This window comes from Dasypus novemcinctus, chromosome 14, assembly GCF_030445035.2.
Source record: "Dasypus novemcinctus isolate mDasNov1 chromosome 14, mDasNov1.1.hap2, whole genome shotgun sequence".
NCBI lineage: Eukaryota > Metazoa > Chordata > Mammalia > Cingulata > Dasypodidae > Dasypus > Dasypus novemcinctus.
This window is the reverse complement of record NC_080686.1, coordinates 7,983,872-8,005,167: the sequence shown is the minus strand read 5'-3', so window position 1 is coordinate 8,005,167 and position 21,296 is coordinate 7,983,872. Positions and strand designations below refer to the sequence as shown.

Here is a 21,296-nt window from a genome sequence, read left to right as displayed (position 1 = left end):
AGTCTGGTTTCTCTGTCCTTGGCATTGGGCAATTTTATAACATGTCTGAGTATGGATAACTTTGCATTTACTGTGTTTTGGATTTCATTGAGCTTCTTGAATGTGTACGTTGGTGTCTTTTTGGGTAATTTTGAGCTGATTTTCCTTTCAATAATGTTTCTGCCCCTTTCTCTCTTCTAAGATTCCTATTATCAGTATATTGGTATGCTTGGCGTATTCCACAAGTGTCAGGCACTCCACATTTCTTCATTTTTTTTCCTTTCTACTCCTTAGACTTCATAATTTCAATTGTTTTATCTTAAACTTCACAATTTACTTCTTCTTTAGGTTTCAGTCTACTCTTTTGTTTTACAAAATTCAAAATGAATTGCATTTATACTTTTTTATCGTTAAACAAAGTATGGGCATGATCCATATAATTATTTATGCTCCCCAAATGGTTAATCAATGAGGATTCTCTGTGAAAGAGGAGTATTCATGAAAGCTTTTTCGAAGCAAAGTCTTTTGCTTTCTGCAAAATCCAATCTCAGGTAAACATTTTGGGTTTACATATAGTCCTTGAGAATACTACAGTAGCAGTGCATAAGTTCATTCTGTAAAAGATCTGAAAGATGATTTTCAAGAGACTCTACGTATTGCATTGTGCTTTTAGGAAAAATCCTAAATAAAAAGATAATAACAGTAAAACTGCATGTTTATCAGATATCAGATGAGGCTATAAAGTAATATAAATTGTGCTTGGGGACCTTTTTTTTTTTTTTTTTGGTAAAATTGTTTTAATAGATAAAAGCTTAAGTCTCTGTGACTGATAGAAAATAGGCACAGATATCAATGATTTTCTATACTTGGCTCAGAGTTTAAAGGAGCAAATAATCTGCATGTGAATGACCTGGCATCTAGTAATCCCAGTTTGGGCAAATCATTATAGTCAGTCAGGCAAAGGGGCTTTGGAGAAAAGATAAAATTATTTTTTCTTCCTCTTAACACAAAGTGTCATCCATGGTTAAAGCCAGGGTGAACCTACTAGCTAAACAAATGTCTTCCTTCCTTTAGAACTCTTAGACCAAATAAAGAGATTACCCTCTTTCTAGTAGGTTTTTATTTCTAAAATCCCACATGCTTGGCATCTGGACCACAACCTATTTTGTAGTGTACCGGATGTATGTCCTCTATCTTCTGGGAGACCTTCCTTATGCTTTTTTTAACCTCCATGCATTAACTGTAAAACTCTTATATTTTTAAAAAAAGACTTTATTTATTTCTCTCCCCTTTTCCCCCCACCCCATTGCCTGCTCTCTGTGTCTATTTGCTGTGTGTTCTTCTGTGTCTGCTTGCATTGTCAGGTGACACCGGAAACTGCGTCTCTTTTTTGTTGCGCTGTCTGGCTGCATCAGCTCTCTGTGTGCACAGCACCACTCCTGAGTGGGATGCACTTTTTTTTCATGTGGGGCAGCTCTCCTTGTGGGGCCATGCCTTGTGCGTGGGGCTCCCCTATGTGGGTTGCCCCTGAGTGGCACGGCACTCCTTGCACATAGCAGCACTGCATATATGGGCCAGTCCACCACACAGGTCAGGAGGCCCTGGGTATCGAACCCTGGACCCTTAATATGGTAGGTGGATGCTATATCAGTTGAACCCCGTCTGCTTCCCAAACTCTTATTTTGGAAACACCATGGCAACTGTTTATGCTGCTAGAGGAGAAGGTATAATTTACACAATAACTTTGATGCTTGTAGCCAAGAAATGAATGTAATTTTTATTTTTAGGCTGGTTCAGTTTACTGGTTTTTTTTTTTGAGGTACACTGGGGCTAGAGATTGAACCCAGGACCTCATATGTGGGAAGCTGTTGCTTAATCACTGAGCTACATCAGCTTCCCTGAGTTGGCTTTTTTGTTTTTCTTTTGCTTGTTGTTTGCTTTTGTTTTTTTCAGGAGGTACTGGAAACTAAACTCGATACCTCCCGTGTGGGAGGCATGAGCTCAATTGCTTAAGCCACAGCCTCTCCAGGTTTACTCTTTTAGTCCTTTAACTTTGAAGGATACATGACCTTAGTTATGTGAACTAGGAAAAAATGACAAAATAACAACTGTTTGTGCAATAGGTATGGCTATAAAAAGAATTTCTTTAATATCATTGGTGTCACTCAGAAGCATCCTTGCTATTTATCATGTAATGTGCTTGAGTCCTTCAAATGAAATTATAGTAATTTAAAATATATACTATATATTTGAAAGTATTTTAAATCATTCATTAGTTTATAGCATGTTAATAGAGTGAGAGAGGGATAAAGGCAGTCCACATTCATGATGTTTTGAAGATAAAATGACTTCAGAAGTCAATTGAAATCATTACTCACATCCTAAATAGAGTTGTGATAAGACCTAAAATATAAGCGGCCACTAATTTTTGAGTCTCATTTAAGTGGAGGTAGAGGGGTACTGGTGATTCCACATCCCCAGCATAGGAAGCATTAGGGCTGCAATGCACACTACTCCCAGGAAGACAGTAAACTAGGCCCTGAGGAGACAGTTCTGTTTTCTGGATGAAACAACTACTCAAAAAATAAGCTTTCTGTTAAATGTTCCTTTATTCTTTTTTTCTTCTTCCTTTTGTTATTCTTTTGAAGATGCATGAAGAGTAGCAACAATTTCCTTCCTAAAGGCTTCCCCTGGCTTAGCTTGGAAACTAGGTGATGGAATTTGTCTATTACACATAGTGAAAGGATTGAACATCTCTATGAGGAATCACAATATCCACACAACACTGTGGCTTTACTGCACCTGCAGCATCAAAGACAACATACTTATTTGGAGTAGTGCACAAAACTTTGAACTTTAAGACAAACTCAGAGGGATTATAATTAGTCAGCACTTGCTTATGTGTTGACTAATCATCTGCTTAAAATATTAACTGTGGGAAACAAAACAGAAAAATTACTTCCACTAAGTAGTTGTCTTTTTTTGTTGATGCATTGGCACTAATCCCCCTTGCTGCAGCTTCGTTTTTTACAATCTTGTCTGTTCTGGAATTTTCTTATATTCAGTTAAAACCTCCAAAGTGTTTTGGCAATTTTTTTGGGCTATTGGGGGATGGGGTAGCTTTTCTTTTAGTTTTTTAATTGGTTTATGTTTTTCAGAGATTGGAGTTGATGTAAAAGTCCTTAGCAACACTGGCTCCTTGAAAGCAGCTGCGACTGCTTCTCTGGCTCTCTGTGAGGGTCTTTAGGCTGCACTGATTGCTCGGTTACCTGAAGACTCAAGTGCCACCTCTCTCTGCACTTGAGGATGAGCTGTGTCTGGGTGGTGGGTGGCAACAGGGAGAAGAGGTGGAGCTGCCCCTAGCCATAGCCAGGAGCTGGGCCTAATTATTGCCCCCACCTCTCCTTCTGTCTGCTCTTGAACCCCCGCTAGGAACTTTTTTTTCTTTAAACTTCAGTTACTGTCACCTTCTGCAGTACTTCTCTTTGGTTTCCTTTTATGGTTTGTAGCTCTTTATTGAAATTGTTCATCTGTTGTTTTCTTGATTTCCTTTAGGTTTTCTCCTCATATTTTCTTTTGACTCTTTGAGCATATATAAGAAAATATTTTTGCTATCTTTATCCAGTATGTCCAAAACCCAAACTTCTTTTTTGGTTTCTAATCATTCCTTTGGCTCCTTTTCATGAACCATCTGAAGTGTCACTAAAGTGTCAACTGGGCCAGGTAATGGTGCCCAGTTGTCTGGTCAAGCAAGGTCTGGGCAGATTGTAATACAAGAGCATTTCATGGACTTTAATCATCAGTGAGTTAATTGCATAGATGATTGTTACATGTATAGTCAACTGAGAAGCTTTCCATCAGCAATGAGTGATATCTCATCCAATCAGTCGAAGACCAAAGGGGAAGTGATTTCAGTATTCATAAAGAATATCCATCCCTACTTCAACAGCCACTGTCTCCTGGGGAACTCCTTAAGGACTTTCATTAGAGCCCCTTGTTTGCAGCCTGCTCTATCGAATTTGGATTTGTGCATCCTCCTGTCACATGAGACAGTTTTATAAAGTCTCATACTTTTTACAGATGTGCTCTGTTGGCTCTGTTTCTCTAGAGAGCCCTGACTAAGACACCATAATTTCCTGTTTGTCTGGTAATCCTCTTGTACACTGTACCTTTTAATATTTTCATATATTGGTTCTGGAATTTGGTCACTGATTTGTCTGTCCTTTAATTTGTTTCCAGCTATTATGAAAGAGTTTTCCTTGAAAACCAGGAGCTACCAAGTAGAAAGATAATCAAAATACCCTTCACAGTCTTTGCAGATTAGCCTCTGTGAGAGCTCTCCTTCATGCTTTAGGCTGCCTAATAATGTATCTAAGAAATATTAAAAGGCTATAGTGCAGTATCCTGCCCAGTCTTGTCTATGCAGGCTTCTTGTCCTGGCCTTGCTCCCAGCAGATCTTACAAACCCCCATCCCAAGGAAACAGTTTCTCTTCCTGATCCTGGTTGTCACACTGTGTATCCCAACATCTATACTGCTTTGCACCAAACATCCATGACCTGGTTATACTAAAATGTCCTGATTCAGACCTTCAGGCTACCACCAGAGAGACTGTCAGAGATCTACATACCACCAGTATGTGGAGAAGGGTTATCCTGTTCTCTACTGAATTGGGACTGGGGACCTGCATTGGGAGCATGGGCCAGCTCCTTGATGAGCTTGTAAGGGATGTGGGAAGAGTCTGCAAATGCACCATAGGTTTTCCTACCATTTCTAAGTTGCTTTCTTCTAATTTGATGCTTAACCTTGTTACTACAACTCTTTAACTCTTTCCTGAGGCCCTAAGAAAAGACTGTGCCAGTTTTTTGCTCATTGTTCAAAACTGCTTTTAGGAGAAGGAACACAGGAGTGTTTCACTATGCTATAGGTTGACATCAGCTTAGTCTTCTTCTTTAGAGTATGATTTATATGCATAAAATTTAGTCTTAGTGTTTTTTACAGAGTGTATAGCCATGTAACTATTGTAGAATTTGAGAGAGGTTCAATTATTTGCGTATAGAGAGGCCAGGACTCAGGAATGATTTTGAGAAGGAAAAATGGTTTATTGATGCCCAGCCAGACTCGGGGGCTTTCTGTTTCAATCCCAAGCCCCGAACAAGATTTTTGAGTCTCTTTTATACAGAGAGGAAAGGCCAAATGGTCCTTTTGTTTCAGTTCTCAATAGGCTTGAATTAGTATATATTTTCCATATCCTAGGTAAACTTTTAGCATAGACTTCATACATTTTAGATAAGCTTTTAGTACGTTTGGTTTGCATTTCCCCTGAATATTTAATGTTTATAGAGTTTGCATTGATAAACTGTTTCCTGGGACTGGAGTTGTTGCCATGGTCACCAAGGGCAGGGCTGCAGCCTCTTACCATCCCACACCCATAAGTCAGGACAGACAACCTAGGTTAAGGTCATCTCCAAAGAGACAAAGAGCCTCCCACCCATAGCCCACATCATTCCCCCCTTATGACAAAGTTTAACTTGCTAAGCTTTGGCAGAATTATTGTTGGAGCTATGAGGTGGATGGCTGTTTGTTGTTTCGATTGATTACTTTACTTATCAATCTTTAGTATAGCATCCAGGACTGTTTTCAGAAGTTTAGAAGTTTTCATTCTGGACAGCAGAATCCTGGAGCGGGGGTCCCCCTGCATCCATCCTGGGGCCACTGGTACTCATTTGGATTTCTAGTCAGGCTCCAGATCTATCTATTATTAATTTTGTTTTACTCTTAAAGAGTTTACACCTTTAATCTTAAAGGGGTGCTGAAGGGAGATGATTTCTTTTCTGTAACTGCTTCCTACTGGCCATGGGCTGTTGTCATTGCCTAACAAGGTGTTAAACTCTTATTTTATTTTAACTGGAGGAAGATGGATCTGGCATTCTGTACAAAGTTGGATGAAGTTTTCATATGGTTAATAAGATGTTCCCTCTGAAAGAAACAAACAATTAAAAATTTGGAATACCCGTTTTTAAAAGAGAACATTGGATTACAGAGGTAGACAAAGTTAAGTGCTTATAAACATGGCACTCCTTTTTAAAAGCTGGTGGAACAGTATATATATATATATATATACTTTTTCTAAGTTATTTATTTTTAGAGAGAAATTGCAATAGATACTTCGCTTTGTTTGAAGACACATTTCAAGCTGTTTAATGACTGGCACTCATGTGCTCTGTCAGATGCTCCTGGTGAACTGGCACCCTTTCGGCAATTGGTTTCATTCGGGATTAGTACACCAAGTTGGAAATTTTCTTAGTTTTTGGCTGTGGGAGTGATCAGAACTACAGAATAAGGGGTTTTTTTTTTTACATTTTGGTTTTAATTGTATAATTTCTTAGTAATTTTGACTTGTTCAATAGGTGACTCATTATTAGCAAGCAAGCCTCATTTTTGCTACACATTAGAGTACAGTAGAATATAGTAAGTTGACTGAGCCTGGCTGAGACTGCCACCTTATTCTATAGACATGTTTATTACCTGTTTAGAAAATAAATTTACTAGGAATTTAACATGTCTAATATACTTTTGCACTTGATCCAAAATAGAAAAGATAACATTATAATTATTAGGCATATATTTAGTACAGTATAAGAGTACAGCACTTAATATTAATTAATGTATTACTTAATGCAAAGGATTTAGAGTTGCAATTAATAGTTTTAAGTTTCAGGTTTGTAATACTTTACATGTTATCTCTCCATGGGAGCAGGTCATAATGCCAACTGTGTTTAAGTTTTACTCACAGTATCCTGGTATCATGGCTCCACTTATCATGTTCTTCACACAGTTAGCAAGTCGCAGCATCATTGTTCCTAGAGAGTTTCCAGTATTCTACCAGCCTGGTGCATAGTGCTCTCTGGCACTATGGAACAGTGCCAGTCTGGAGGCAATATCCATTGTACACTTGGCTGTACCGAGTCATCATTGGCTGCTGCAGGAGCTTGAAACTGCAACATAGTTTCCATCAACTTCAGGAGCAGAACCAGAGGTTGATATAGCAAATATTTCTAATTGAGGGGTCAGTGACCAGCCTAGCCAAAAACTCACAGGGAGAGGCAAATTGTAATGTATTCAAGGCCTGGTTTGAATGCACAAAAGAGTTTTACAATGTTAACATTTATTCCTTGTTTTTATATATATTTTAAACAATTTAATGCAACACATCATATATCAAATGACTGTTTACTTATATAATTTTACCATGAAGATAATAGTAGGTATTTTAGTAATAGAGGGGAAAAAACTATTTTCCATTGTTAAAATGTAAACAGAAGATTCCCAATAGAATCAAGATAACTTTTTATTACCACTTACTTAAATATGCACTTTGCGGTGGCCTTCAGACAGGTTTTATTACCACGAAGTTATTTTTTGCAACCAATACCAATCCAAGTTTTTAGTTAACAATGACTTCCAGAACTAGAGCTATTTAAACGTTTTCAGTTTGGAAGATGTTTTACAAAATTTTTATAATTGACTACAACCACATTGACTAGTTACCTTACATTTAAATAAACTTAGTAAATTATAATTACTAACCAAAGAAATTTATTTTTTTAAGAGAGCATATCTACAATCTTTTTTAGCTTAATTTTATTAAGGTGAACTTAAATTTTTATTACTTTAAAGATTTTGTGCATATAATGTTAATTTAGTTTATATGTTAACTATAAGATTACACTTAAGCTAAATAAAATTGAAACCATTATAGTTTATGCAAAGAATGTTCTCTTTTTATCTTTACAGGAAACTAAAACTTTATCTTTGTTTAAATTATGAAAATGAATAATTTTTTTAAAAGCACATTGACTACCAGGTTTCAAAACACATGTATAATTACTTAATTCGTTGAATAATTTTTTTAAAAGCACATTGACTACCAGGTTTCAAAACACATGTATAATTACTTAATTCGTTTAATCAAAATCCCGGAAAGATTTCTCCATAGTTTTTATGGACTTTTCTTTACTTACTGAAGCTTGTCAACAGAGCCACTAATTACCTATATTTTTGTTGGAAAGAAATCTTCTAGAAGAAAATAAGACTCACCCGATTATGGAGAAGAAAAGAATTTATTCTCAATCTTGCAAGAAGGGGCACACAACCAGAAAATATGGTTGGTGCCCAAACAAAGAAAAATGACACAGTTTATACCCCTAAACCCAGCACGCAAGCCCTTCCTCTGTTTCTCCATAGACTGGATACTTCAGAAGTTACAGCCTATCGAGAAGTAACTTTCCCATGCAAAAGTTTGTGATTTAACTGCTTCCTCTATCACATTCCAACCATTTTAGTTTTTACCTGCTCCCCTTTGTCAAATAAGGAATGGAATTTAGTGCTGAATTGGTATTGACTTAGCTCTTTCTTGGGCATCTTTTTATTGCTTATAGGACTGGCTTAAGCTGGTTTCCTTTGTTGCTGCTTAACCCAGGAGTGGGAGACTGAGGCAGTAGGCTGGCAGGTTACATTATTCAATATTTTCTTCCTTTATGTGAAAACTAAACTAATCTTTGTTTTTTACATTTTATGGCTGACAAAAGGCTTGAACTAGGAAATTACAGGGCAAAGGGATTCTTAATTCCCTAGCCTAGTAGATAGGTTTAATCTGCCACACCTAGTCTTGCCTTCAAAGCTCTTGCAAAGAGGAGGCCCTTTCCGAATAGTTTCTATAATCAGATTTTTATATGACTTTTTCATCCTGCTTAGTCTAATTTGGGCTCCAAGAATATTTATTCACATATATAACTGCATATTTAATTTTTAACAATTTGAATAGAGCTCTTTTAGGAATTTTCACTTGTTAATTTGATACTATCATCCTGATGTATGAAGACATACACTGAGCAAATGGGCAGACACAAATAGAATTAGACACAGAAGCAAAACTTATTGATATTACTTATAATTTGCATTATTTTATATACTGTTTAGCTTAATTTGGGGTCTAGAAGTATGTATTACTTATATAACTGCATATTTAACCTCAACAATTTGAGCAAATAGGCAGACATGAATAGTTTGACACAGAAACATAACTTTAGTTACTTAAAAGTTCCATTTTTTACAAAATAAGTATGACTGCAAAATATTTCAAAGACTCCTGAAACTTTTCTTAATTTGCACTATGACTGCAGTTTCACACTATGACCATGCAGTTTTACACAAGAATTTTGTTTCTTAACTAATGGCTTGTAACCAAAATGTTCCCAATGCTTTAGCACCATTTTTTTTGTTTGTTTCAGAACTTTATATTTTACTTTGAATTTAGCAGAATTTTGGATAAGCAACAAGATTAATTTTATGTATATTTACTTAGGCTATTCGAAGGCTCAGGGAGACAGACTGGTTTCTTTCATGAATTGCCACTCTTAAGAACACTGATAGTTAAGGCAGGAGATTTCCTTTTTTTTCCCCCAGTCCTTGGAGATAATAAAACTCCAGTGATTGTTTAAACCCAAGGGCTAAGAATTCCACCAGGCAGCAATTTAGTTTATGCTTGGATTCATGAGAGAAAGCAGGGTTACTAATACCAGGACAGGAGATAGGGATGTCCCAGCTCTTCTCTGGACTGTAGGGTGGAAGCTATCATGAAATAACCATAGGCAAAGACAAGGGGTGAGATCAGGCTTGAAGCAACCATAAATGAAGGAAAGGTTAGTTTAGAATTTATACTTACAATAATCATTTCAGGCTAAATTTACTCAGTTATAATTTCAGTTATTTTCTGCTGTTTTATAATATAAATGCATTTATAAATGATTTTAACTCAGTTACAGTTTTTATTAATTTTTTAAACCTGCTAATTTTATAACACTTTTTAAACACCTTTCATTCGACTTATATTAAATTAGTTTAATTATTACTTTAATTTTTCTTTTAAGGTAAAAGAACAAATCTCTTGCAGTTAGTTTGAAATAAAAGGCTACTTTTCAGGATTTGATTTTAGAACATAATGTTCTTTTAAAAGAGATAAGACCCTTTCTTCTTCAAACACTGAGGAAATGATGAGGTTAAAGCACAAGAAGCTATTTTGATAAAACAGATTTTCTTTGTATATTAATTATTCAGGAAACTTTTACTGAAAGAGACTAATGACTTGAGAGACTTTGAGAAAGAACAAAATTTTTTTAACTTTGCATCAGTATACTACTTGATATTAAACCTTTTAAAACTTTATAGACAGACTTATCAAATCTTACTCAATTTTAATCATAAAAATTTTTCTTCCACAAACCTTCTACACTTTCAGTATTCATTCAGGTTTTGTCACACACTCTACTCTTTCCAATCATCAGTCGTTTTATCTTAGGACAAAATCATCTCCTGTTTCCTTAACAATAAAAACACATTCCATATATCCCACATACTAAGTTACCAGGCAAACTTCTTACAACATATAATTGCCATTAACACTAAACAAGCTTGTTAAAATAATGAACTTTTCTTCACTTTAAATACTTAGTAGCATGTAATACTAGAAACAGTTTTTTAGAAGCAAGTTGGCAGGGGAGGCTGGCCACCAACAAGTTTTCCTGTTATAAAATTATCTTTCATTAATAGTATTATCAATTCAGTTTTTGTTTAATAAAGACTTTTTGGAATTAGCCATTTAAATACCTTAATTTAAATAATGCTTCTTTAAATTTTTTATAATTATTTATACTTTTAAGACAAATTTTACCTTCACAGAACACATTCCCTTGCTTAAAGTTACCACAATACCTTCTAAGAACCTGGGCAGAATGCAAACGTATTTTGGCTTTGACACCCTAGGGAGGGAACTTTACTGCATTTATTTTGATTCTGCTTTTTATCCCCTCCACTTCCCCCCCTTCCAGGCAGTCGGGTGCACAACAATCAAATAGAAATGTGGCTTATGAATAGAAGGTGTAGATTCACTGGAAAGGGGCAAGCTGCTCCCCCCTTTCCAGCTTTCTGCTAAAATGGGCAGACAGAACTTACTCAAATTTGGCACCCCTCCCAGGGACCCAGCCACCCTGACTGGGGCAGCCCCAACAAAGCCAGGTGCATGACACAGACACAGATGGCCTCCAAGCCTCAGCAAAGGGGTGGACCAGAGACAAGACAGCAGAGCATGCACAAACATCTAGACTCCGCAAACATCCAGACTCCTCAGTTTTGCCCCATAATCATTTCACCCCCTTGCCAATGGCAAGGGAGGGTTCCAGCTCAACTGAATTATACTTTACACAACCACACAACTCCAACACTAGCACTGAGCTGACAGACAGAAGCACAAACGTCACTAATCTGACCCACAATTTCTATATATATTTTTTTCCAGCATGGCTGCACCCACAGCCATCACAAACTTTAGAGAGAACACTTAACATTAACATCTGGTATAAAATGAATTCATTCACAATTCAGCACCATAACAAAAGATTCCAGCTGACCTTTTTCACTGTTTAACTTTACACCCAGACCAAACTTCACTAGAAAAGCCAATCCATTTTCCTGTAACCAAGTTTTTTTTAAAAAATCCAGACCAATTTCCAGGACATTAGGGCTTGAACCTATGAATATTCCTTCCTATTATAATCAAGCCTCCACTCCTTCTATGGATATAAGACCAGTACCAGATTCTAACATGCATTTAGACAAACCTAAAACACTAAGCTTTTTCCCAGGTTTTTTCTCCAGGACATTAGGACTCGAACTTATAAACAGTCCTTGCTATTAAAATCAAACCTCCACTCCTTCAGTGGATGTAAGACCAGTACCAGATTCTAACATGCAGTTAGACAAACCCAAAACACCAGGTTTTTTCCTGGTTTTCCTCCTTTTTCCAGACCTAGAGAGAACGGCTTCCCCCCAATTTTCTGGGGCTACTAGGGTTCTCTCGGGAGGTGATCAGCCTCCCCCTCCTAGCAATTAAAGCTAGGGCTTTCCAGACTGTGCTCACCCGGGGAGTCTTACCTTCTTCCATGTTCACAGTTCTTTTTTGTTCCCAGAATCTTTGTCTTCAGACCTTCCATTGCCCTCGATTTTTGTTGGGAAGATTCTGGTGGGGCTCACATCTTTTCTGGATTAAATTTAATCCAGGGGCACCCAGATTGGGGTTCACCTGAGTCCTCCCAGCTTCCTCAGGGATTTGGATGGGGCAGCAAAATGCTACTATCTCTGGCCTTCGTTTGCAGTCCCGGGAGAGCCCCCAAAATATGGAATTTGAGAGAGCTCAATTATTTGCATAATTTAAGCCAGGACTCAGGAATGATTTTGAGAAGGAAAAATGGTTTATTGACAGCCAGCCGGTCTCGAGAGCTTTCTGTTTCAATCCCGAGCCCCAAACAAGATTTTTGAGTCTCTTTTATACAGAGAGGAAAGGCCAAATGGTCCTTTTGTTTCAGTTCTCAATAGGCTTGAATTAGCATATATTTTCTGTATCCTAGGTAAGCTTTTAGCATAGACTTCATACATTCTAGATAAGCTTTTAACACATTTGGTTTGCATTTCCCCTGAATATTTAAAGTTTGTAGAGTTTGCATTGATAAACTGTTTCCTGGGACTGGAGTCGTTGCCATGGTCACCAAGGGCAGGACTGCAGCTTCTTACCATCTCATACCCACAAGTCAGAGAGCTTAGGTTATCTCTGAAGAAACAAAGAGCCTCCCACCCACAGCCCACATCAGTACCTAAAATGAAAATACATTGTTTGTTTTTGCTTTTGTAATAATTTTTCTTCTGTATTTCAAAATATGTCTGAAACATGTTCATTGTGTCAATGTTTAAAAAGAGTTGGCTATAAGAATTTGTTTGGTGTGATTGGGAAGCCCTGGCAATGGATCTTGTTAGTTAATGGTAGCACAACATTTTGTATGTGACTAATCTCTCTGAATTCTGTGCTGCGTAGGTTTGAACTGGGAAAGTTTATGTTTATACATGTTTTCACAACTTTAAAATAAAGCAGAAACTAAAGGCATGTTTATTAAATACAGTACATGATCCTGATTGGATTGTAACAAAAGAAAATAGTGTACATCCTATTCATAGGGAAACAAATACTGAAATAAGATTATTTATTCTGGGAATTACTAAAATTTTGAGTCTTATACTTTTTACAGTTCTTGGAATATGCAGAAAATCTGACATTAAGAGACATGGAATGTTATTTCCTTTGCTCAGTAGTAGAATATGCCCATATCAAAACAATGACAACATTGTTCTTTGACTATATATTTTCATCCCAAACATTTCTACTTATAGAATACACTGATGCCTATATCCTGAGAGAATGTTAGTAGATTATAATTCCTTTTAGGAATGAAATGTGGGAGGGATCTTCTTACTCTAGAATACTTGCCCAACACAAAATTCACAAAATAATGAAACCTCTTGGAAAAGAAATAAAGGTTGATACTGAGGGTTTTAAAAGGAATTAAAAGATCCAATTTGTTTCCCTTAATTACATCTTCATAATTTATCTAATTTGAGGGTAAAGACTATTAAAGAAGTTATGACCTGAGTAATGTGTCTTCATGGACACCTGAATTGCTCAAGGTTTGTCTTCTAGGTTATGGGCCTTATGATACTATCAACTGCATAAAAAGAGTCCTTCAAACAAATGATCCTTTTTCTAGAAAGAAGTTTAGCAATGGTACATAGTGAAAGCGTCAGCAATCAGTCTTAGTGTCCTTACAGTTTTGGTCTGGTTGGGTGTGGTAAGGAAGAGAATTTTAACCACAAGGTGTAGTCCTTATTTATGTTGTAAATGATTCTGTTAATCAGAATGCAATTGTTGGAGTTGACTGCAGGTATTCAGGCCTAGGCCATCTGAGGACAGGTTAGGTTACTTGAAGTCCTAATTCATTAGTATTTTGCAGAGAAACTTGTCCAGAATATTCAGAGAATAATTTTATGTAATTTATACCAGTAGGAGGGACAGATAAATAAAGTATAATGACAAATTACAAGCGTAACCTGAAGGAAAGAACCTTATTTTGACCTGGATTGCCTTAGTCATGTTCCGTGTTCATGCAGCATGGACAAGGCAGGTAATTCACGTCACTCCTGTTGGAGACATTTATGGTAAATACTCAGTAGGACATGAGAAATATTCTCAGTGTCTATTGCAGTGAGTAAGTGTGGATTATACTGGATGGTAAACATCAGGGGAAATAAAGCCTGATGTTTGCATTGTGGCTTCAATTCTGTGAGGCTACCTGTTTGATAGGATAACGGGAAGGTGACATAATTGTGTGGGCAAACTATATGAAGAGATTTTGATAATAGGGTGGGGATTCTGCTTATCAAAACAAGAATTGACATTCCTGGTATAACCCAGGTATAAGTCTTAAGGAATTTGAACTGGAGAGAGGCAGAAAAATTAAAACACTGACTTTTTCTAGCCATGGAATTTTAACCATTACTAAAGATTCCTGAGCCTCTGTTCCTTTGACTTGTTAAATAGGGAATTTGGTCTTAGCAGGGTTACTTTGAGGGTTAAATAACCAAATATGTAAATTTCCAATCACATTGAATACAACCAGTGTTTTTTTGGGCTCAGGTACAAATGAGTAAGTTAATCTGATTTCTGTTTATGACAATATAATTATATATGAAATGCCTGTACTTATTATCAGTGTTTTAGGGAAGAATTTATAATATAGAACCTTTACAGCTATAAATTGTGGAGTGCAAGATTGTTACAGCTGAGGATAAATAATATAGGATCAGATGTCAGCTGCTGCAAAATATCAGATTGAGGAAATATATTTTCTCCCAAATTCTTCATTCTGTATTATTTGAGCCTCTTAGTCTGTGGGGATTTTGAGACAGTATGACCCATGTACTTGTACTACTTTCTGATGCATGGGATTTTCAGCACTAGATTTGTATGATGGGATCCATTAACCTCTCCAAAGGAGCAAGACTCTGAATTGATAAACCCCATAATGTAATACATTTTTCAATATTATTGGTAATATTCAAGTTCAGCAAGAGGAGATCTAGAACTTGGTGTAAAAGAGTGATATTGTTAAGCATGCCATGTGGAAGAACCAAGATGACTTGACAGAAGTGTACTCAGAAGGGAAGGTACAAAGTAAAGGAAGAAGGGAGTGAGTGTCCAGTGGGCTGGGATAAATGTTTCATAAGCCAGGAACAGTCATATCTGAGAAATTCTAGAGTGGTTTCTCTGTAGGTGGAGGCACAATGTTTTGAAATATGGGAAGGTATTGAAAATCTCTGGACATCTTGGGCTAGTGAATATAGAAAACTCAGTGATTTTCATGTTCTTATCGGTTCAATGAAGATGTTCATATCTTCTTTATTATCTAGAAGAGCCAAGCCTTTCTTACTCTTGACCCAGGGAGAGGAGAGTCCTCCCCTATTTCTCTTGGTGCACACTTCATGCCCCTGTTGATTGTACCTAGGGTAATTCCAGGGGAAGGGTTGGGATTCCTGAGAGTTGGGTCTGGAAATTGGGGACAAGACCAGAGTCTCATAGCTTCTTTCTCCATTCTCAGCTTTGTTCACCTAGTGCTTATATGATTTTGAGTGAAAACCCAGATGAAGACTGTTGTCAGCTGAGCTATTGACAATGCTACCACTGGTGAGTAGGGAATTCTTTGTACTGAAATTACCCATGTGTTGTCAGCATGGATTTTCTAGTCTCATTTACATGGTGTTTAGGGATCTGAGTTGCAGTTTAAGTTCATCTAGGCCTCTGGGATGGTGATGGTAGGTTAGGGGCTAGGGGTTAGTTTAGGGATCAATAAGTAATCTCCTTTCCCACATTAAACATATTTTTTCCAGACTCTGTTAAGGCTTCTCATTGGAAAAATAATTCAGTTATTGGTTATGTTCATGCCTCCATTTGGCTTTGGCATGGCGTGAACATAAATGATAGAGATGAGTAAAAGCAGAAGTTTTACAATCAGTAGAGTGGCTGATGTTTCAGCAGATGAGTTCAGTCAATACAATTTTATAGGTGCTAGGGTATAGGGCTGTGCATTGTTGAGAGGAACAAAAGTGGGACTTAGGTAATAGAAGAGAATATTTCCCCCACTTTTAATTTCTTAAAGCATTGATATATAGTTGCACATTTTGAAAACGTCTGAAAAAAGGTAACTAAAAGCAGACCTCAATTGCCTCTTTTCCAATTTTGTAGATAACCATATTCAGTCATTTACTTCCATAAGTGGAAGTAAATATAAGAAGTATTGTTTTTTTAACTCCAACCTGCATTCAGGAGAACGGAATATAGTATGTCCTATAAAATATATGGCCCTGTGAAAGTAGTTGAAGAATTGGAGAGACCAGAATGGATTAAGAGGCTTCTTGTACTCTTTTTTTTTTCTTGTACCCTTGAACATACAGAGGTGGTGAAGTTACTAGAAAAACAATGAAATGGGTATTTGGAGATCCAAAGGAAAATTGACTTTGAAAGTTCTCAAACCCCTCTAATGGTCAGGAACATCCTTTAGGACAACAGTCTCAAGAGTCTGTGGTGTGTACTGCTAAACGGTCTGTACTTATGTTATGATGAACACCTGAGTTATGTAGCATTGAGTGAGACAGAATGTAATGATTCCAAGTTCTATATGATACTTCTTTTTAGTTTTGTAGAATGCTGGACTTTGCATTCTACTGAATAATATACCTATGACATGTTTCTTAGGAAGTACATTTCACATAAGCTTATTGGCTATTTCAAAATTTATAATAGGATATGACGTGATTTCATAAATGACAGGAGACTGAGGTCCTCTAGGGGAAATGATGTAACCTTCATCATGGTATAAAAGTGGGAAATATAGATATTGCATGTGTGTTTTAGGTATGAATGCTCAAGTATGAATTGTATATATCACCATCTGGAAATTATAATGGCCAATTAGGAAATTTCCTTGTTATATCATGTCTTATGATATTCTTCTATATGGGGTTTTAAAAATTCAGGGTGTGTGTGTGTGTGAAAGACAGGTGACTGTTCAGCACTAAAAATGATGAGACTTGAAACTCAAATACAGTTTGAGCTTTCGATAAACTATCACCACTTCCTTGTTTCTGTCCCTCAAACAACCTGCTGTTGGCATTGGTAGCACTGATTGTGTCTGCACTCTGTGTCTGTGATGTTTTCAGGAGTTAGTGAACTTGAAAGATATAGTTATAGACTTCACCCAGGAAGAGTGGGCCCTGCTGGGAATATCCCAGAGAAAGTTGTTCAGAGATGTGATGCTCGAGAATATTAGTCATCTGGTCTCAGTGGGTAAGTCTCTCAAATTTACCTATCAGTTCCTGTATATTGTTTTATATTCTTTTTTATTATTACCCCCTCCTCATGTGTGCTCACTGTCCAGTCTCTGACTGTTCGTTGTGTGCTCTCTGTCTCTTTGTCTTCCTTTTTTAGAAGGCACCAGGAACTGAACGTGTCACCTTCCATGTGGATGGGAGGTGCCCAATCACTTGCCACATCTGCTCCCTGCTTGTTGTGTCTCTCATGGCATCATCTCATTGCATCATCTTGTTGTGTCACCTCCCCATGCCAGCCTGTCACATCAGCTCACGACACCAGCCCATCATGTCAGCTTGCTGTTTTGCTCGTCTTTAGCATGTACTGGGAACCAAACCCAAACTTTCCATGTGGTAGGCAGGTGCCAAACTACTTGAGCCACATCCACTTCCCTGTATTCTTTTATATTTTATTATATACTGTATAAACATAATTTATTTTATACTATTTTATAATATATACAACTATCTAAAAGAAATTTATTTCTTATTTACTTCCACTTTTCCACTGCACTAAAATTCAATGTCCTTGAATGCAAATTTTATGTTTTTCTTCTATTCAATATTAAATATTCATAGCTGTGCTGGGAATTCAATGAACATTTCCTGAAGAAATAAATAAGGGGATTAAATATTCCCTAATAATTATATTCTGCTCTAGAGACTTTAGTGTGGAATCAGATTATAGTAGTAAAAACAACAGGCATATCCTGTTCCACATAAAACTCTTCTGGCGGAACTCAAGTTATTGGATTCTTTTTAGAAAATAATTAAATATTGAATAAACTTGTTTGAAAATGCAGAGCATTTTGCATCTCTCTATGAACTTGGGCATCAAAAACTCTCCTCACTATTTGGACATTAGGTCAAGAGTTAACACTTTGATGGTGAGGAATTGTCAGTATTCAGTTTTCCGTTACTTTTCCCTTGGATGACCTTCAGTGTATACCTTATTCTTCTTTGGTCATTGTAGTGGTTTGAAGCTGTATGTACTGCAGAAATAGCATGTTCTTAATATTTATTTATTTATTTATTTATTTTTCTCCCCTCCTTCCCCAACCCCCTTGTCTGTTCTCTGTGTCTATTTGCTGCGTCCTCTTTGTCCACTTCTGTTGTTGTCAGTGGCATGGGAATCTGTTTTCTTTTTGTTGTGTCATCTTGTGTCAGCTCTCTGTGTGGGTGGCACCATTCCTGGGCAGGCTGCACTTTATTTCATGCTGGGCGGCTCTCCATATGGGGTGCACTCCTTGTGTGTGGGGCTCCCCTACACGGGGGACACCCCTGCATGGCACAACACTCCTTGAGCGCTTCAGCACTGCGCATGGGACAGCTCCACATGGGTCAAGGAGGCCCAGGGTTTGAACCGCAGACCTCCCATGTGGTAGATGGATGCCCTAACCACTGGGCCAAGTCCACTGCCCAACAAGTTCTTAAATCTACCTTATTCCTGTGAGTATGAACCCATTTTTCACTGGAGTTTTTATGTGGTTGTATCATTTAAGGTATGTCCTACTTCATTCAGGATGGGACCTTTTTTCTATTACTGGACTCCTTTACAAGGGAATAAAATTCAGAGAAAGATAGCCAGAGGATGTAAGCAGCTGAAATCTATAAAACCCAGCAGAGAAGATGAGAAGAAGCCACCACGTACCCTGCCATGTGACAAACTAAGGACTAAGAGTTGTCAGCAGTCAGCCCCAAAATGCCTCAGTCTTGGGGAGAAAGTGTTGCCTTGATTTCAACATTTTCCCTGCTTGAAACATAAGCTAATATATTTCCATTGTTTCTGCTGACTCATTTCATAGTATTTGCTTCAGCAGCTTAAGACTCTAACTCAATTATTGGTACCAGGAGAGTGGGGAGCTGCTATTACAAACACTAAAACTGTGGAAATGACTATGGAATTGGATAATCGGTAAAAAATTAAAGAATTGGAAGGTGCTTGATAGAAAAGGACCAGATTGCTTTGGAAAGATGTTGGTAGAAATATGCATGCTAAAGGTACTTCTTACAAGAACTTAGGAAGAGATGATGAATTTGTTATAGGAAATTGAGGAAAAGCAATCCTTGTTTTCAAGTGGCAGAGAACTTGGCAAAATTGAGTTCTGATGTCAGATCGAAGGGAGACCTTGAAAAGATTTGTAGAGTGCATAGAGGATGATGCACAAGCTCTTGGAATGGGTGGATCTGCCAGTACATCATTTCGAAAGCACAGAACATGATTCTATTAATTGTTCTTTGACCTTGAAATTTAATGGAGTATACCTGGCAGGGTTTTGCACTTGTTTGGGATTTGTGATCCCTTATTTCCACTGATTTTCTCCCTATGGGAATGGACATATTTCCCCTTTGTATATTGGAAGCAAGTAATTTCTCTAGATTTCACTGATTCTCAGACAGAACTGTGCCAGTGTTCAGACCAAACTCATAACAAGTTTTGAACAGGCATTATGCTAAGCATTTGTTCTGAAATGACTTAAGGCTTTTGAGATATTGTGATGGAATGAATGTAGTTTGTCTATAAAAACAATATATCTTTTTTTGACAGCAGAAGGTGTAGTGTGTTGTTTTGAAGCTGCATGTACCACAGAAAACTTCATTCCTCTTATTATAAGCCTATTATAAATAAGACCTTTTGCTGAGGTTACTTTGGTTTAGGTGTGTTCCTCCTCAATCAGGATACGACTAAACCTTAATATCTAGGTCCTTTTTAAGAGGATAAAATTCAGACAGTGAGAGAAAAGGCCATCAGAAGTAAGCTGAAATTTAATAAACTCAATAGAGAATGAACCATGAGATACTGTCATGTGCCTTGTTATGTCAGAAGCTAATGACCAATAGTCAAACTGGTAGTCCCAGAATGCCACAGTCCTGGGGTGAAATAATTTCCTTGATGATTTCTTTGTTTGAACATTTTCCTAGCCTTAAAACCATAAGCTAATAAAATCATATTGTTTAAACCAACCAATTTCATATTTGATTCTGCTGCTTAGGAAACCAAAGTGGTCACCTTCCCTGGACTTGATGATAATTTACTGTTCACTGCACAGAAGTTAAACTTCCCTATATTTTTCCCACACCCAGGACATCAGGTCTGTAAATCAGATGTACTTTCCCACTTTGCACAAGGAGAGAAACTATGGAGAGACAGAAATGGATTTTTTCAAAACCAGAATTCAGGTGAGTTTTAGCAACCTGTGATTCACAGCAAGGATGAGCTAGATCAGTGAATCAGTAGTTTTTTTAAAATATCAACTGAAGGTTTACTTAAGTGAGTTATATTTTCTGAAATGTAGGTATCTTTATTTGGGAAATTTTCCTCAACTATTGTCATTATTCTGTTTGCTTATTATCCATCTGTATTCAAGTATCTGTCGCTTTGGGAAAATAGAAATTGATGTACTATTAGATGTAAACTTTGCTTAATGGCCCTTTCCTGATCCTCCTCTTTGAGATTTTCCCTCTTTTACTTCCCAAACATATCTGTAATTTTTTTCTCCTATTTCAGTATTGAATATCTTTTCTAATTGTCAGTGTTGTATAAAGTTTTTTCCTGCCTAGAGAATTCCTTAATTTGATATTTTTTCCCAAATCAATGTCATATTAGAAAGAATTATAAGACCATGATGGACCTTTCAACATTTTCTTAGCCCAAATGCTAGTCTAGCAATGAACTGCTTTCTTCAAATTTTTCAGGTATGGAAAGTGGTCTTAAAAAGCCAGAAATGTTATCCATGCAGCGCATCTGCAGTAAAGACACATCTATGTTCATGCCATTGGTAAGCTTCATGGGTGTGAACCATGGTCTTCCACATAGATAGCTGGGGGAGGGGGAGAATAAATAAAAAATTCAGCACAGTCACTTAAACATAGTAAGTTGGCTTTAAGTGCTAATCCAAAAATCTGTGATAGTTTGAATTTTGGGAAAAATTATTTTCAACAAGAAAATATAACCTGGGAATTTATAGAAACATAATTTCATAAACATGAGTCATATACCTAATCTTTGAA

At 37.0% G+C, this 21,296-nt stretch overlaps 1 protein-coding gene and 1 pseudogene across 3 annotated transcripts in view; one reads left to right on the top strand and one right to left on the bottom strand.

The window, feature by feature from the left end:
• Window positions 1-21,296, top strand: part of LOC101414223 (zinc finger protein 596-like) — a 60,178-nt gene that overhangs the window by 33,971 nt on the left and 4,911 nt on the right. For all 3 annotated transcript variants that reach the window (XM_058275498.2, XM_058275499.1, XM_058275500.1), the window contains 4 exons: window positions 15,518-15,603; window positions 17,136-17,262; window positions 20,370-20,465; window positions 20,982-21,064. In XM_058275498.2, the coding sequence (XP_058131481.1) occupies window positions 15,592-15,603; window positions 17,136-17,262; window positions 20,370-20,465; window positions 20,982-21,064 (318 nt within the window). In that variant the 5' untranslated portion in view covers window positions 15,518-15,591. The remainder of the gene's footprint in view (window positions 1-15,517; window positions 15,604-17,135; window positions 17,263-20,369; window positions 20,466-20,981; window positions 21,065-21,296) is intronic.
• LOC101418150 (motile sperm domain-containing protein 1 pseudogene) lies at window positions 2,354-6,836 on the bottom strand (annotated as a pseudogene).